At 42.0% G+C, this 18,010-nt stretch overlaps 2 protein-coding genes across 4 annotated transcripts; one reads left to right on the plus strand and one right to left on the minus strand.

Moving 5' to 3' along the window:
- Nucleotides 1–10: 10 nt before the first annotated feature.
- On the plus strand, nt 11–6,671 carry cnot7 (CCR4-NOT transcription complex, subunit 7). The gene is made up of 7 exons (XM_071457509.1): nt 11–183; nt 943–1,066; nt 1,161–1,354; nt 1,575–1,736; nt 2,882–3,026; nt 3,183–3,293; nt 4,987–6,671. Exons 2-7 carry the CDS (start codon nt 950–952, stop codon nt 5,116–5,118), a joined length of 861 nt encoding a protein of 286 aa, XP_071313610.1. The 5' UTR covers nt 11–183; nt 943–949; the 3' UTR covers nt 5,119–6,671.
- A 45-nt stretch (nt 6,672–6,716) lies between these two features.
- Nucleotides 6,717–17,769, minus strand: zdhhc2 (zinc finger DHHC-type palmitoyltransferase 2). Of its 3 annotated transcripts, none has more exons than XR_011684462.1 (14): nt 17,398–17,649; nt 14,600–14,626; nt 14,075–14,169; nt 13,245–13,365; nt 12,989–13,058; nt 12,846–12,878; nt 11,778–11,898; nt 11,599–11,637; nt 11,297–11,429; nt 10,602–10,728; nt 8,688–8,780; nt 8,306–8,416; nt 8,118–8,192; nt 7,890–8,040 (listed from the first exon to the last, which is right to left on the minus strand). XR_011684462.1 is itself a non-coding variant. In XM_071457507.1 (14 exons), the coding sequence occupies exons 1-13, from the start codon at nt 17,522–17,524 to the stop codon at nt 8,152–8,154; spliced, it is 1,143 nt and encodes a 380-aa protein (XP_071313608.1). In that variant the 5' UTR covers nt 17,525–17,647; the 3' UTR covers nt 7,890–8,040; nt 8,118–8,151. The 3 variants fall into 3 exon arrangements, 2 of the variants coding, with proteins under 2 accessions (XP_071313609.1, XP_071313608.1); XM_071457507.1 differs by having other exon boundaries at nt 8,306–8,421; nt 17,398–17,647; XM_071457508.1 differs by lacking the exon at nt 11,599–11,637 and having other exon boundaries at nt 6,717–8,040; nt 8,306–8,421; nt 17,398–17,769.
- Between the last annotated feature and the right edge of the window lie 241 nt (nt 17,770–18,010).

The following is an 18,010-nucleotide window of genomic DNA, read 5'->3' on the forward strand; positions in this document are numbered from 1 at the left end:
TTTACGTGATGACGTCGTGTTGTATGCTCAGTTATGATGGCAGCCGTAGGTTGACATCGATACAATACTGAATATAAACTATTTAAAAGTTAGCGGAACAGCCCAGACACAAAAACGTAGAACAAAGTAACAGTTTTCAGATAGCACACGCTTTAAACACACAGCTGCCCGGTTTGGGGAACGGTAAGTTAACCAGGCTGCAGCAGCTTTGCAGTATCAAACTGGCGCCGAGTGTGTGTATATATAAATATATGTCTGTGTGAGTGTGAGTCTGTGTTGCTAGTTAGTCGTCTCTTTCACGTTTTGCACACACTCTTATTTATCTGACGAGCCAGCTGTCTGCTTCAGAGGTGCGTTGAAACTGTCCCCAGCCTCGGACCTGAGAGCCTCCACTATCCTGCTCATGTTAACTAGCGCTAAGCCTTTAGCCTGCTAACTGCTACAGGTAACCTAGCTAGCCCAAAGTGCTGCTGCAAACTGCCTGCGACGACCCTCTGGTAACAGCAGCCAGTTTAGCACGTCCCGCATGTCTTGAACAGTCAGCTGCTGCGGTTCCCACTGTCTGTCTGCGTTTATGTAACTTGTTAAATTAGCAGTTAGTGTGAAGTGTCCCAGCTGAAAGGAGGCACAAACTGCTCTTAGATTGAATTAGCTCCCCCAGTGTTGACACTGACACTGAGATATCTGTGGTTTGATACCCAGAGCAGCCTGTGTCCCCTACAGTTAATATTATAACGTTATATATTGTTAGCCAAATGGTTTGTCTGCACTTCTTGGATATCTGGGGGTCATGTGCTCAGTGCCTTTGTGCTGCCACCTTTTATTATCAGGTCTGTCACAGGTCAGCATGTGCAGGGCTAGGTCTATGAAGCTGCTGTCTTCTTGAAGTGTCTGTCTGTCTGTCCGTCTGTCTCTCTGTGTCTTTGCCTTTGCATGGTGAAGTGGCACTATGCCCGCAGCTACTGTGGATCACAGCCAAAGAATATGTGAGGTTTGGGCCAACAACCTGGAGGAGGAGCTGAAGAGGATCCGACATGTCATCCGAAAATACAACTACATTGCTATGGTGAGTGGTGCTGATAGAGACACACAAAAAAACTGTCCGACACTTCCCTTCTTGATAGATTTCCACTGTGCAAAATAAATTATTCTTTTTGCAGGACACAGAGTTTCCAGGTGTAGTAGCCAGACCAATCGGAGAGTTCAGAAGTAACGCTGACTATCAGTACCAGTTACTGCGCTGCAATGTGGATTTGCTCAAGATAATCCAGCTGGGCCTCACGTTTATGAACGAACAAGGGGAATACCCTCCAGGAACATCGACATGGCAGTTCAATTTTAAATTTAACCTCACGTAAGATGATTTTCCTGTCTGTTTCATTCCAGTCATTTATATTGCATTAGCTGTGAGAAGCGCATCGCAACCCTTTCAAATGCATAAACTAAAAAAAACACAAGCAAGTATTTTAAACACACAATATTTGGACATTGTTGTCCATGACTGCTATCACACCTACCTGATTATCTTTTCTTCTTGTAAAAATAATTGTGTGATGTGTGTTGTGTCTCATCAGAGAAGATATGTATGCACAGGACTCCATTGAGCTCCTGACCACTTCAGGGATTCAGTTCAAGAAGCACGAGGACGAAGGCATCGAGACGCTATACTTTGCAGAGCTGCTGATGACATCAGGAGTGGTGCTCTGTGACGGGGTCAAGTGGCTGTCTTTTCACAGGTATTCTGCTTTTGCAGTTATTTGCCATAGTGTGAACAGCTGCATAGCAACAGGAGTCATACTCTGCACATATTCAGAAAAATGAGACAATTTACAGAAATAACTATAAATTGTCTGTCTTATAATTTCTCTTTTTGTAGCCAGTTACAAGCCATCATCAGACAGTTTGCACTTATCAGAAACCCAGTGTGTTAATTTTAGTATCATTGACTGTGTCTGCTCATCACCATGCACATAATACACAGTATCTTATATTCAACCTGTCAGTATTATCAGTGTGTTTTGACTTTGAGACCAATGCAATGCATGTTTGCAAGTTTATTTTTGTTTGTTTGTCTTTTGTCTCGTTGTAATGGGAGGTAAGATGTTACGCAGAACTAGGATTGTTTTGCTACAAACACTAGAAGATATCTTGTTAAAATTTACCATTATATTTGCTGTTCAAGTGTAATTATTGGTGACGATGGTAACCTTGGTAACTTTTTACCCTTATTTTTCTACAACCTGCTGCTTAACATCTTCATTTTGTACTCAGTTTCCCACTTGTGTCTCCATGGCAAACTGAGGCTAAAGATAACCAGGCTTTGGATATTAAACAAAGCTTAGGTTTGAAACATCACTGTCATCTTGTTCAGGTATTGAGAACACACTTTTACAAACAGGTTTTTAATGTCATTTTATTTATATTCTTGGTATTTTTGTTGGTTGTGTTTATGTTATAGTTCCGCTGTAATTCATCCTGTTTTTTTACTGCACTTATGAATTCAGTGTCTAATTGGAGTATGAGTCCGTTGTGAATGAACTGAGCATCCTATTCATCTTTTTTCAGTTCCTATTAGCCACTGATTATTAGGATACTTGTTGTAAAATCCACATCCAACACTACACAATCTTTTCTGGGATAATGCAGTTACTTTGTGTAGTTATTTGCCCTTGTGTAGTGTCCCATGTGTAGTGGTCTTGTAAACTTGACATGAGGGCAAGCGGCTACAGGCATAAGAAAAGAAAAACCAGTCAGCCTGTCCTCAATTATCTCTGTGTCATAGCAAATTGGAAGTGACAAATTCTCCTGAAGCCTGCTGCTGTGTGCTCTGTAAAAACCCTGTTGAAAGGTGTGCATGTGTTTGTGTGTGTGTGTGTTGCAGCGGCTATGACTTTGGATACCTGATCAAGATTCTGTCCAACGCTAACCTGCCTGAGGAGGAGGTGGACTTTTTTGAGATTCTTCGCTTGTACTTTCCAGTCATTTATGATGTCAAGTACCTTATGAAGAGCTGTAAAAACTTGAAGGTACTTTGATAAATATTACAGCAGGTAGCACATAGTACTACCTCCTGTTTTATTGATTTAAGGATTCTCACCTTGATCTGTTTTGAGTGTGACCCTCGGGATTTGCTTTGACTAGGAGCATGGTGTCTTGAGTGGCTGACAGTGTTTTGTATTCAGGGTGGGCTGCAGGAAGTGGCTGAACAGCTGGAGCTGGAGAGGATTGGACCACAGCATCAGGCCGGATCCGACTCTTTACTCACAGGCATGGCTTTCTTCAAGATGAGAGAGGTACGCTTCTCGAGTCAGAGAAAGGACTACAGGACTACAGAGAAAGGAAATTTAAATCTCACAAAGACAGGCCAAAGTACTGCTTTGGCCCCTTTCATACACCTCATGTTGCTTGTTCAGACATAGTCCTTTACAAATAAGATACTAGTGTGGACTTGGTAACATCTCTGCATCAGTGTCAGTGCAGCACAAGTCTGAACTGAAAGCCATCAGATTAGGCTGCAGCCAGGGCACAAGGTAAAACATGCAGGTAGAGAGAGAAATGTGCATCTTGTATTGTTTTCTGAAATCACCTTGAATACTTTTGTACCTCAACCATCAGCTCTTACTCAACAGTATGAGTTTAATAAACTACAAAACACAGTGAAAACCTTTGAACCAATTTTAAATTCCTGAGATTCTCCTTATCACTCTCTTTCTCTCTCTCACTCCTTCCCTCTGTCTGTCTCTTTAACTCCCCCTCTCTCTCGCACGTGCGCGCACACACACACACACACACGTTCACTCGCACTGTCTGCCAAATATAACACAAGCACACGGCTCTTTCTATAAATGTCTGAATGTTAAGTTACCTCTGAATGAGACAAAGCCAACACTCTAAAAGATTAGATTGAAAAAAATTACTTTAAGTGTTTTGATAATTAACCCTTTATTATCATGTTTCAGTTGATAATTGACTGATAGAATAATCGTTGCAGCCTCAGAGCTAGTTGACTTATTGGTCCTCACCTCAAATGATCAATATTGAGCTTCTGATATTTGCGCTTTGTAAGAAAAAAGAAAACAGCTGCTGACAAACAACTCACCACTGTGCAAGTCACTTTACAGCATAATTTACCATCACTTGATGCTCTCATAATATTTGACCTGGGGTTGTGTGGGGTACTTATCTATAGTCTGTGTGCTACCTGCAGTAGATCAGATCAGGACGTTACCAGTTTAGAGAAGCAGCCAGAAGCACCAGTACAGAAGCTGGGTGATGTGCTGCTGTGGGTGGGGCCACACTTTAAAAAAGCCACTTTAAAAAATGCCCACAGAAAAAAAAACAGTATCAGTTTAAGTGTACACTTCATTTTGAATATTTTCACCACTTTATCTTGCCGTCAAACAGCCCTTTCTTTTACAACTACATTTTTGTAACCATTGAGCTACTGTAATTCTACACTTAGCTTTGTCTGTGTCAAACTGCTGATCTGCGGAGTAATACAGTGTGCACCATAGCTGTGCTTGTGCGTAGGAATACGATAGTTAGTCAGTTCAAAAACTGTAGCTGCAAAAGAAGGGGTTGTTTGACAGCAGAATAAAGCAGTGCAAATATTAAAAATAAAGCGTACACTTAAACTGGCGTTACTTTTTTTTTTTTTTCAGAAGACATTTTTTAAGTGGCTAAAACACGTTTTTGTGGATGACCCTGTCCACAGTAGCACAGCACTCAGCTTTGTTGTCAGTGCCAGCGGCTGCTTCTCCAAACTGGGAGCACACTGATCCAAATCTACTGCAGGTAATAGACTGATTATAGATAAGAACCTCTCACAACCCCAAATAACCTGAACTATCACTTTAAATGTGTCCAGTTCCACAGAATTAAACTTGTGGTTTTTAAGATCAGCTTGTGACTCATAGTAATAATATGATGTGAAACCTGTAAGTGCCTGTTTTCAGTGTCGTGTGCTTTTAAACATTTTTCCTATAGATGTTCTTTGAGGATCATATCGATGATGCAAAGTACTGTGGTCACTTGTACGGGCTCGGCTCCGGCTCTGCCTACGTCCAGAACGGAACAGGAAACGCTTACGAAGAGGAGGCTAACAAACAGCAGTCGTGACATCACTCTGAAACTCTGCCATCCTGCAGTTCACATCCACAATCAGTGCGGCGCAGAGGCCGAGCGTCGACAGCTGGATGACAATATTAATGGAAGAACATGAAACTCATACACATCGTTTAGCAAGCTGTTTCCCATTGGCTCTGCCCACATTAGACATCTGAGTATGATGGTCCAAAAAAAAAAAAAAAAAATCACAGCTGCCCTCATACGCCGCCGCTGCGGCGTGTGTGAGTTTAGTCTTTTATTCCTTCGTGGCAGCGTAGAGAGTCTGATTGGTTCAGTTTCATTTAACATGCTTGAAAAAATGGGGTTTTAGTTTTCCTAAAATGTTCTGTAGAAATGTTTTGCACTTTAAAGCTCTAACCTGATTTTATATGGAAAGCTGAAAATGTTACTGGTGTCTTTCTCCTCTTTGTTGCCTTCTCTATGTTCCCATTTTACATTGCGAACATGTAAATCTTTACTATCACAACAACTGCTCACCACGCTCAGCCTTAATATTAGCTGCATTCTTATCTTTTAAACTTTAATTTATTGTGCTGGTTATCTGACATTGAAGACGCCCCATTCAGTACTGACACCACATGTCAGTACGCTCTTCCCCGATCACTGGATTTCTAGTCGGTTGAGGAGAAAGGGAGCTATCAGTGAGTGTGTTTACATGCACATGAAAAGTCATTGAAATATTTTCATTTGTTTATAATGACCTCAATAAACTCTTATCCCCCTGTGAGAAGGCTTTAACTAACAAGCTGGTGTATTGTGCTTATAAATGGGACGCTGAAACAACTGAACACCGTTATTAGTTCCTGTTTTCATGAATAGTTGCAGTATGTACCAGAATGCATACAAATGGTTTTCATTGGAGGACTGTTGAGTATTTGTGCATGTAAACACCCTCATTGGGACAAGCACATATGAACACAGATTCATCCCCCCTCAACATAATTTTACACTGATTTTGACCAAATTCACCAGACCTTAAAAAACAATTAAAAATTAAAAGTATTAAAAAAAAGATGGCCTGCTTTGGGACATGCTGAACTACTCTGTTGAGAGTAAATTTTCATTTTTAATTGAAAATACAGATTTGTAGAGTTTTAGTGTTGGAATAAAAGAAAGAAATAACCCTTTTACTCATTGGGAGAAAACTGACATTGTTTTTTAACGTGTCTTTTCTCTCCAGTGCAGTTCATTTCACTTGTAGTTCTGGCCTTTGAATGACACTTTCGTGCTTTTTTTTTTGGTTGGTTTTTTTTTTTGTATTGCTTTCCAGATTCATGCTGCCTAGAACAGTCGCATGTACTAAGACGTTTGAATAAATGCTGTGTTGTTGAATAGTATCCTGAACTTTCATAGGTGTGTGTTGCAGTGTAGGTTCATGACTTATTAACCTCCCTCGGCGTCAAAAACCAGTAACTGAAACAATTTTCTTTCTTTCTGCAGCACATCTCTCACACTGTAAAGGGGTAAAAGAAGAATATGCAATATAAAAGAGGATTGTTTTTAGATTATTTTGTAAATAAAGGCTTGAAACTTTTCTACCATAAGAGACCGTTACATCTCTTTCATGACTCTTTCAAGAACTGACTGAAACACAAGATGAGCTCATTTTATTCTTAATAAGGCATCACAACTGTACAGTACATGGCCTCACACATCCATATTGTCTCTTGAGTCATACAGACAGAAGAATAGAAAAATATAAATTGACACTGTCACCATGAAGCTTTTTTTTTTTTTTGAAACGAGCATACATTCTTTAATTTTCAGTGATATTTTTTTTTCTTTTATTAATTTCCAGCCCAAGACGAGAACAGACAGAATCCTCAGAAGGTGAAAAGAGACTTGACTTTTTTCTTTTTGCTCTGCAGTATGTCCACAACATCATGTTGTGAGTTATAAAAACATCAACAGCTCAACAGTATCTGCTTTTCAATGGTGAGCAGATCTGCGGCAGCGTCACACGGGGGCCTGTTTTTGCTGGCAGCCCCTCCAGAGACAAACAGTCAGGAAGCTTTTCGGCCGGCAGTTTGACGTGTACTGTAGGCTACCGTACAGCAGCTTGGATATTTGGCAGGGGAGGGGGCGTGGTGTTGCAGCACAGAGCAGCACCAGCTTCCAGTTGTTTTTAGTGTGACAGCAACATCCTCACTCATGCTATAACGAGTCAGAAGAGCCCTTATTCAAAAATGTAATTACTAGTGACTACACCTTTTTTTTATGTTGTTGTTTTCAAACAAAGGGGAAAACATCTCGTGGTACAGTTCACTACAACAAGGTGTGTTTGTGTTGACATCCTGAGATGAGAGCATGCATCATCCACAACACTCAACATGGTGGGTGGAAAACCTGGCCCCCACCCACCCCCCTTCTCCAACAAAAAAACTTCACTAAAGAGAAAAAAAGAAAAAGACTAAAGGAATGTCATTTACATCACATTAACACCACTGCTAATTTATACTTAATGTGCAAATGTTTGGCAAACTCATAACAGCATCTACTAATGTGCTAAGCTATGAAAATAACATGAGAACAGGTCATTCTGAGAGTGTCTGTGCCATGAACTGTAACATACAAAAGCAGCTCAGATTTACCAGTGTACAAAGTGCAAAACATCTCCTCCACTGCTGCTCTGTGCTTCTTCATAGAGAAACAAAATGCAATTGTTGGAATGCAATTTTCATTTTAATCCACTTGTTCTGGAGCCCAAATACTGTCAGATAGCAGCAGATAATGATCACAGTAAGGGTGATAACTGGTGATGGTAATAATTGAATTTTCTCTGGTTTGTATGTGATGTCAGTCATGTAAACCTCTCAGAAGAAGGGCGCAACATTGAAAACAACGAATATCGATCAGGTCACCAGCACATCACGTTCTGATAGGCACGAACACTGAGGAGGGGGCAGCAGAGATCTGCAGGAGGAAGCACATAGATACAGATATTCATTTTAAATCTTGATATGAGGATTTCACTGTGACTGTAAACTTACTTCTCTGGGTGGGAGGCGCCAACTCAAACTCTGGTTATGCCTCATTTTCTATGGTCATCCCTGGGTTGCTGGCACCTAAACAAACACACAGGTGGAATATGAATCTGTCATTTAAGTCAGAAAACCTTAATAACTTGTCCTCTGGGGGTTATGTAACCAAGCAGCTGTGGAAAAGTCATCATTTTTACCTTTCTTGTCTTTGTCTGCTGCACTGTCACTCTCTGTCCAGGAGGGGGTGCTGGTGAGCAGCCGACTCTGACTCTCTCTCAGCGGCTTCGAGGGGAACTGACGGCCCTCTGCTGCACTGGAGACACACAAAAACCCATGGGGAGGCATGTAGCCAGGAATCCTGGGGCCCCTGGAGGCCTCCTTCTTTAAATAAAACAGTCCTAAATCCTGTCTTCCTATGATCTGAAAGATTAATTTAAAACTGCAGGGCCATAACTGCTGCAGGGTGATTTCCCTGCATCATTACACCTACAGGTTAATAAACCACCAGGGGCTGACTTGAGACTTGCGCAGACTCTGTTGTTTTTATGGATGTGTGTGTCCTTCATTTTTTTCACTCACCCCTTGTTGGCAGGGTTGGAGCCGGTGGGTGAGGAAGGCTGCTCGGGGTCCAGATTCACCAGACAGGATGGGAACGAGCAACCGTCACCTAAACTGGAGAGCCAAGACAGGAAAGCTTCATGTTTAAATAACTACATGGAAATAAATCTGTTGTTTGTTTTTTTAATTATAAATTATATGTTATGACTGTAGTTTATGTTATGTTAAGCGTCTATGTAGATTTTGTTGAACAGAGAAAACTGTGGCCACAAGTGGCAATGAATGGTAAATGTTAAAACATTGTCTGATTCAGTCATCTGTGTTATAGCCTACAGCTTTACTTACCTAAGGTGAGGTAACGTTGTATTGTGTATTGAATTGAACAAGGATGTGTTTTATTACTTCTGGATTAAACTTTTTATATATAGGAGGGAGTGTTTGTTATTTCATTCTAAAAAGCTACAGTCTCGCTTTAATGTCACTGTTTCTAAAGAAAAACTGCTTTGCAAAACAACATATACAAAAATAACTTTCCATGTGTTTGTTTATCACAGTGGTTTACAGAATAAATTAATACACAGTAATTAGTTGGTGCAAATACTTTCCAGGTTTCTAGTTGCAGCTGAATCTCAAGTTTGTGTCATAAAAACTTTTTTTTTTTTTTTTGTTCAAACTGCGACTGTGATTACCAAGAAGCTGCATACTCATAATATTATTCATTCTGTCAGCATGAATTACTCATTTTGTGAAGCTGGAAGCTTCTGCATTAATTGACAGTTTTGATGATGTTGTTTACTGGAGCTAATGCTCTCTGGTCTCCTTCAGGACTTCCCGTCTTCTGAACCATTTTGTTTCAGTGTAAGTGGCAGCGCTCGCTAATCCCTGAGCTGAAGAGCGGCTGCTTTCATTCAAGACTTCTCTTTCATCCAGAGTTAGATTGTGTTGAAATGTGACTGAATGGCTTTGGTTGAACTAGAGCGTGTGAAAACTGTGAGCACTGATGCTGATTAGCATGACATTCAGATGACTTTATAATTAGTTTGAAAACTCATTGTCCTTATAGAGTTTTAGTTATAGAATAAATAAATCTAAATACTGTTCATGTCAATGTGATGACCTTATGTTGAGTAGATCTGACAGTAATAGCCACCATTTTTAAATTTGAACTGAAATTTGACTGTACTGTGTTAAGATGCTGTGTTATAAATAAAGTGGGATTGAATGGTCCTCCATTCATGTACATGTCAACATATTGAGATCATTCACAGTTGTTCAGTGTGCAGGACTGAGCAAACTGATGTAATATAAATATAGTAGATGTCTGTGGGGTTTATTCTACTAACTAAACTATTATCTACTAAAACATCATAAAGTATGACAGTTATCAATAAGAAGTCATAGTAAAAATCTAGGAGAAATTATACACAATTATTGCAAATACGTTTAGGAATACCTCCTTAAATATAAGTTTTTGATGACAACAATAATAATAATAATAATAATAATAATAAGTGTATAAAACAATATGAGTGTGATTGCTTACAAAGTATTCTGTTTATGTCCATTCATCTGTCTGCTCTCATGCCTTTATCTGCTGATACAATTCACTGTACAGTATTTGTGTTTTTAAACAGGCAACATTGAAACTGTTCTCAACTGGTTACAAGTTGGATTTAACGTGTACTGATTTGATTTTTAGCACAGCTGGATCTTAGCGTCACTGAAGCACAGCCTCAAGTCTCTGACCTGACTGTCCTTCAGTCTGCACTTCATGTCAGTGGGGCTCCTGAACTGTAAAATATCTGTTATGAATCATTCCCTAAATCATAGACTCGCTTTATTTTAGATTTTCTTTTCCTTTGCCCACCTTAAATCTTATGTTGTTTCTTTTTAATCTAATAATTTTTTTAATACAATTTGACATTATGACCTCACCTGGAGAAAATGGGAATAGGCCAGTATTTAACTTCATCACCAAAGACCTGGCGGAAGTTCTTACTGACGCCCAGACTGAAACCGTTCTTGTCTGTGCCGTGACGAAAGACCGGGGCTCGGACAGCCTCTGAGAGGACACACATGGAGAGGAAGAGAGGAAGAGTCAGTCTGATATGAAGAGGAATAAATACAACCTAGACTTTAAACAGCAGCTCAGTCAGATCCACAAAACAGATCCACACATGAACTGGAATGGTTGCATCAGTGAAGTTGTGCTGAATGAAAGTGTCTTTGTTGTGCAGGAAAAGCAGTTCTCAGGCTGTTTCACCAGGTGTGACTCCTCTTCCTACCAGTGTTTGTTACTAAGCTGCTTACTGCTCTGAGCCTTGTGTCTTTGCATTACGCTGTAACAAACTCCTCTGGATAATCCACTCTCCTCAACACACACAGACAAAGTGTGCCAGTGTGCGCGCATAATGAGAAACGGCTCCATCTGATAACGGCTCAGAGACGCTCATCAAATCACTGCGCTGATGAGGACGGTGACTGACGGTGGGAAAAATGCACTGACACATCCTTCATCATTAGCGCAGAGACGACACTGTGTAAACCATGAGCAGACTGGAAGCAGATACTCAGGATTGCACAAAAGAAGAGAGAGCTGCACACACACACACACACACACACACACTTACCGAGAGTGGATCTGTTCTTGCAGACGAGCCAGCAGTGATAGGTGAAAAGAGAGGCGAGGCTGACTGAGAACATGGAGGCCGAGAAGAAGAGGAACAGGATGTGGAACTTTGCCTGAGTGTCTGGGAGGCCGTTCTGAGGGGAAAACAACACATCAACACAACTACACAAGCACAGAGTGGACACTAAAATCAACTGAAGCGGGTGAAATCTGGGTGCTGAGAGATTTCTGCTCCACTACTCTAGAGGGGGCTTTTTAAATTGTTTCTACTTCAGTGCCACTAACTAGTCAGCTGGTTCATACCAGGTATTCTTTCAGACGGAAATGAGCTCTACCTCCAGCCTAGTGAAGAAAACCAAATACCACACATGTAACACAGGATGCATGTTGGAGATATTCTGTGCTAACACAACAGTTTCTGAAGAACAAAAACTGCCTGATAGAAAGAAAAGTTCATGTTGTAGCAGACAATTTATATTTACCGTCCAAAATTTAATGAAGTATTGAAGATCTGTCGCAGTTATAAAAAGGCAGTAGAGTAGCGAATACGCCAAGAACAGCATGAAAAACTTGTAGTTGGAGAATCCCACACAGTTGTTTACCCTGCGGAAAGAACAAAAAACTGGGACTGTGCTGTTTCTTCATTTTATGTAATGAAGTGAAATATAATACCTAAACCAATGGTGTTGTGTCACTTAGTATATACATTTGTGTCATTTTCTTCTATTTTACTTGTGTTATTACACTTTTTAAAAAATAGATATGATTATTAGCAACATTTTTACACAACGCAGATCTTAAAATTGTAAATTTGCCTGATTCCAGTTTGTAAAATAGTTTCATTGCATTCACGTTGACTTTTTGGTATCCAGTACTAAAACCTTCTGAGGTTTTGTGGATGTGCACACAACCGTTCAAAGCATTTCCAGCCGGTTTTAGCCTGAAAAACATGTAAAAGCATCACAACTGGGCTGCAGCACTGAACTAGAAAACCATCAGTCAGCAGGTTCGTGTCATTTAAATTCAGTTGTAGGGTGCTGTAGTTTTCAACGTTACATTTTGTTCAAGATGTATAAGGACATTTCAGACAGAAAACAATCCCAGAGCCTATTACCTTACGATCCAATGGAAAATTTGCATTGATTCTCATATTCAGTCCTTTTTATTTCTGGTTTGTTTGACATTGAACAACATGGCAAAGAGCTTAGACAAAATAATTATGTTTAGCAAAAATTGCACAGACTCAGATTTATTTTGTTTCCCTCTGCTGCCATAATGTATCATCTGGTTAAATTATGTCTGGTAAACAAGCTGCTTGTGCATCCGTGTGCTGCCTGTTTACAAGCCCTGTTAACATGAATGTAGTGGGGCAGTGTGAAAATAAAGAAAATAACACCTTTCCCCCTGAGACCTGAATTCTGTGGTGGCTTAAATAAAAAAAGAAATGATATGATTACACACCATGTGAGCACAGTGCTGCACAGGCGCAGTGTCACTGATCTTTGTTTTAAATCCTATTGCCTGTTTAATAAAAGAGTGTCACTACGCACCAGGGGCAGTGGTGATCCATCTTCAGGATGCATCTGTAACACAGCAGGGTCAGACATCAGTGTAATTGAATCTTACTCTGCCTGCCAGAATTCAATATATCGTGAGGTCTTTTCTCTATAGGTGTGTGAGCAGAGAGCCGTACTTATCGCAGACTGAACAATGGTGACATCGATCAGGCTTCAGCAGCTGGCAGCGGTCACAGAAACGGATTGCTGAGGAGACACAGCCAATTCAGTCACACAGGCGTCAGTCAGCAGCAGCCTCTCCCAACACCTGACCACAGACTATCAAGGTGACGGGGGTGAAATGAGCTCTGAGAGCTGCGTGTCAGTCTAGACTGCATCTGCTGTTCTGCATCAGCAGCAGCGTGTGCTGTGCCCCACTGTACTGTACTGTACCTCCAGAGTTGGTGCGGGTGTAGATGGGCAGATCCTTGGCTATCCTCCTCAGGATCTCCTGCTGGGACTCTCCCCGATCTTCACGCTCCAGCAGCTCCTTGTCAGAGTAGGACAGGTGAAACTATGTAGGGCACAACACAGAGGGAAAGACAAACAACACATGTGATTTACCAGCAGCTCTGTCTGTGAGCAGTGCCTCTGATTTGTAATGAATCATATTTTTACATGTGTCACAACAGTCAAATATTTTGTCAGATGAGCTACGAGCTATATGAGTATCAGTCTGTTATGAAGCAGCGGTGAATGGTATCTTTGTTTCTTCCATTTGTTTGGCTCTTTCTGCCCCAGCAGGCAAATGGGGGCAAAGCAACACAGAGCTGTGATATTACTTTCAGCCACTCAGGCGATTTATGATTGAACACTGGAAAAAAAAATAGCTCTGAAGATAACAAACAGCACAGCACCCTGGAAATTTGACTTTTATTACAATCTCAAAACCTCCAGTGATCCGGTGATCACGTCTCATGCAGGGAAGCGTTCATATGAGGTGATTATTGCCTTCACATCGACAGAAACTGAAATGCGAAGGTGGCTTTTCAGAGTGTCCTCTCCAAGATGTATGCATGTGTGTGTTCCCCCTGCAGAGCCGAAGAGCTGTGGTCAGGATCAGAGCCATTAGAGTGCAGCTCCAGGCACTTCCACTGGAAAGTATTATTAGTCTAAATGCAGCGTTCAATCACCCAGGGAGGCTGTAACCTACATCTGCACTTCCCACCATGCCTCATCATGCCGGCCGACTATAACGCTGCATCGTAATCAGACACACTCACCTCCTTCAGGGGGTTCATGGGCTTGGTGAAGATGGTTTGCCAGTACGCCCACACAAACATGATGAAAATGGCATGGTACACCAGCAGGTACACGACTGAAAGCAATGAAAAAAAACATAAACAAGTTGCCGTCATTGTCTTCTGTTATCATCATTTAAACATTTACTCAAGGTTTTTAGCTTCATTAAATATTAATATAATTAATGTCATTTCAATTCTTTAATCGTGGTGCGAGAGGAGGAGTCAGAAGGATTCATCACGAACGTTTGCACAAATTTTACACAAATGAATGATAGATGTCTTTCAGTCTCTCTGTAAAAGCTTTTAAACGTAAAACTGAGGTAATGAAAAAATCCTGATGACACACTTCCAGCTGACACAGGCTGACTGTGGTGTTGTGAAGGGCACAGACTGAAAGCTGCTGAACCAAACCCTGCTCATCACTTGACAGACACCGAGCAGCTGGAGACACTTTCAAGTTTAAATGATTCCACTTGATGTTGAACAGCATAATAAAACACTTACCCTTTTGTGCGGTGTCTTCGATGGACTCTGAAAAACGAAAAGAGACAATCAAGTCTGTGTTGAAGTAAAGAAGGTGAAACACACTGCGGGGTGTCTGAGGATGGATTTTAGTTTTTTTTTTAATTCTTCACATGGGGAGCGCCTCCATATGGTGGTGTACTTTTTTTTTTTTTTTTTTTACATGATACATGTTTGACTGACAGACTCTCAATTTAGCAAGACTGAAAAATGCTGACTCTGTCAACGCTTAATCCCAGAGTCCAATACCCAACCATTCACGAAACCAATGCAAAGCATGCTCCCAGTCAAACTGTTCGACTCATTGTTCCTCTCATATAGATAAGCATTACTGTGCATTGACAAAAGGCATCAAAAACAACAGCAACATCGTGCACAGTTTGTGTGTGTGTGAGTGTGTGTGTGTGTGTGTGTGAATGCTGACAGCTCCAACCGCTCCCACAGAGGGGACCGGGGCGAAGCTGCTGATCATCAGCACCCACATGCTTGATGAGCACCCCCCCAAAAAACCTGCACACAGCACACACATGAAGATCTGGACTCAAACATGAAGAGAGAGTAAAGTGGAGACCTGTTGGAAGATCAGCTGTTTTCTATTGGTCCTGATATCTAAGCAATGACTAGCTGAGCACACAGAATCATCCGTCTTCAGCAATTAGGCTGACACACACACACACACACACACATACGCGCGGCAGGAACTGAGGAAAGGTGAGCCAACGAGCTGAATTGAGGCATGCAGCCAAAAATCGTGTGCACGCCACCTTGCCAGCATAAAAAAAAACTAGAGTCTGACAGTGAAGCATAAGTGTGTGTGTGTGTGTGAGTGAGTGTGTGTGTGTGTGTGGGAGTGTGATTAAGGGTGTGTGCAAGGATGTATATTCATGTGTCTATGAAAGCCTTGTTGCCACTGCCATCTATCAGCTTTCTCCTTTTTCTCTTTGCTTTGTTGCCACAACAAGGAAAACGTCCAACAACACAAGAAGCCAAACATCACCTGATTTCACATTTTCTAACAACCCCGGTCGAAAGAGGAGCGACCGTTCAAAGGCTGATACTCGGTGCTTAAAAAGAAAAAAAATGGGTCAACCGCAGATTGCTTGGGGTGAATTATGTAAGCCAGACAATGGGATTAACTGAGCTGCTGAACGAGAGGTGTCAGCTGACGATGCTTTCATACAACTGTCTCTGTGTCTGTCTGCGGAGCACATGCCGGCCTTGAGCAACCACTGTCCTGCCCTGCTGCTGCCGTTCTCATCTGTCCGTCCCATCTGACTCCAGTGCATCACAGAATCCTTGTTGTTCTGCAGGATGCAAAACAAGATGGTTTAAAAAAAAGAAAAAAAGCCTGATCAAACAGTGATTTAGCTTTTTTGCTGTAATCAGAGTTATCTTAATATCTCAATGAAAGCAGCAGACACAGGCTGTACTGTAATTCTAGAGGAGGTTCATCCTGGGACAGATGCTGTGCTCTGGGGGGGGGTTGAAACTTTTGAGCAGAGCCAGACTGAGGCACAGTTTGTAACCTGGTTGTTCTTGGTAATAACAAACTGTACATTGCCGATAATCATGTTGTTTATTCAGTTTGAACTATAGGACAAACGGTTCCTGAACACAGACACGTAGAAGTCGCCCCTTGTTGTCATCTCTTTGCTCATTTTGGTCTCTTTGTGTTTTTTTCTTTTATCTCTTTGTGGTCATCTTTTTGTGGCCATTGTCTCTTTGTGATTTTGCATCTTTGTGGTTGTTTTCTGTTTCTTTTTGGTCATGTGACAACAGGAAATGTTAGGTCATTTCATACAGAGGTTTCAGCCCAGGTGCTGGTGTAGACTATCAGTTGAAGCTGGATTTCACGTCCGGCTAAATTTGGAGGCACAAACAAACCAGAACATCAAACCCTCCCTTCCTGTGTTTTCTTCTGTTTGGTCTCATTAAACTGTCTCCATTTCATCCTTCTTTCTGACAGAGGAGATCTTCTTTCCTAGTGGTCTGACAAGCTGCCAAATGGAGCAGAGGAGTAGGCTGCTGAGACTCCTCTGAGACATCCTAGAAAACCATTACTCACTATCCAGGTCAACTCTGTGTTCACCGTTCACCGAGGAGCCTCGCTGTTTGTAGCCGCACCATCATCAGCAACGTTCAGCAGTCAGGCGGAGTGTGTGAAGGAAGGAGGGAGGCAGGCCTGACTCAAAAACCATTACAGTCAGACGACTTGCTAAAAGATAATGCTGGTGGTGTTGTGGTGGTGGATATAAATTCACACGGTGAAGCTGAGCGACTTCATGAGCCTGAAGCTATTACAGTAAGTCTGTCAGATAGTGCTGATAGGGTGGTGGAGTCAGATAATGAATCTGAGACACATGGTCTAATCCCATTCAGTTCATCCTGTGACCATGTTCATGCTCATGTAGTCAAAGCTCCTTCACAATAAAAGCAGGCTGTCAAATCGTTCTAATACTGTTTGTGTTATGATTTGAATATGAATTGTTCATGCAAAAATACATTGTCACTTCCCCATAACAAAATACTGTCCATCCCTGGTTTAAGTGTTATTGTCATGTGACTGCCCACACACTGCGTAAACAACAAACCATTCTTCTGCATTAAAAAAAAAAAACAATCATCCTGAACCACAAACTGCTGAAACAGAAATATCTCCCCACCCCGTCACACACACACACACACACACACACACACACCAGTCAGAGGCTTTTCCCCCCACACACACAGACACATACACACACAGCCTCTTCAAACCACCCATACAGCTGATTTCTTACCTATGCAAAGCTGCAAAACATAGGCGTAGTAGGACCAGGCCACTATGAGGGCGATGAAGAGGACCGGGATCCAGTACAAAACTCTCTGACAGCCCCGCTTGATACTACGCGAGCCCGACGGTGCCATGGTCTAGGAGCGGATCATTTCTCGTGTGCACACGTATGCTACTCTCCCTCGTTCCGTGTCTGTGTGTCTGTGTGTGTGTGTCTTCCTGTGGACTGTCACTGCATCGCAGCCCCGGCTCTGATCAGCCTAATCGGCAGCGCAGACGCAACATAGTACCAGCCTCCCACCCGCCGCTGCTTCTGCCTCTGCTGCTGCTGCTGCTGCTGCACTGCTCTCCCCTCTGATCGTCCTGCCCAGCCGCTGCTACAGACTACAACAAAATATCAGACAGCTCACACACACACACACACACACACACACACACACACACACACACACACACTGAGAGGCAGCGCCGCCTCTGCTGCCTCCCCACAGGTTGCCATGACGTCCGCGGGATGCTGCAAGCCTGGCACATTTTTCACCGGGAGCAGATGGGTTCAATCAGTTCATACTGGTGATGTTCAAACAGGGGTTCCCCCCCCCCCCCCCCACTTGGACCTGATT

This window comes from Trachinotus anak, unplaced genomic scaffold (genome assembly GCF_046630095.1).
Source record: "Trachinotus anak isolate AG129_WGS33_773 ecotype Australia unplaced genomic scaffold, CSIRO_AGI_Tana_v1 ptg000021l, whole genome shotgun sequence".
NCBI classification, from domain to species: domain Eukaryota; kingdom Metazoa; phylum Chordata; class Actinopteri; order Carangiformes; family Carangidae; genus Trachinotus; species Trachinotus anak.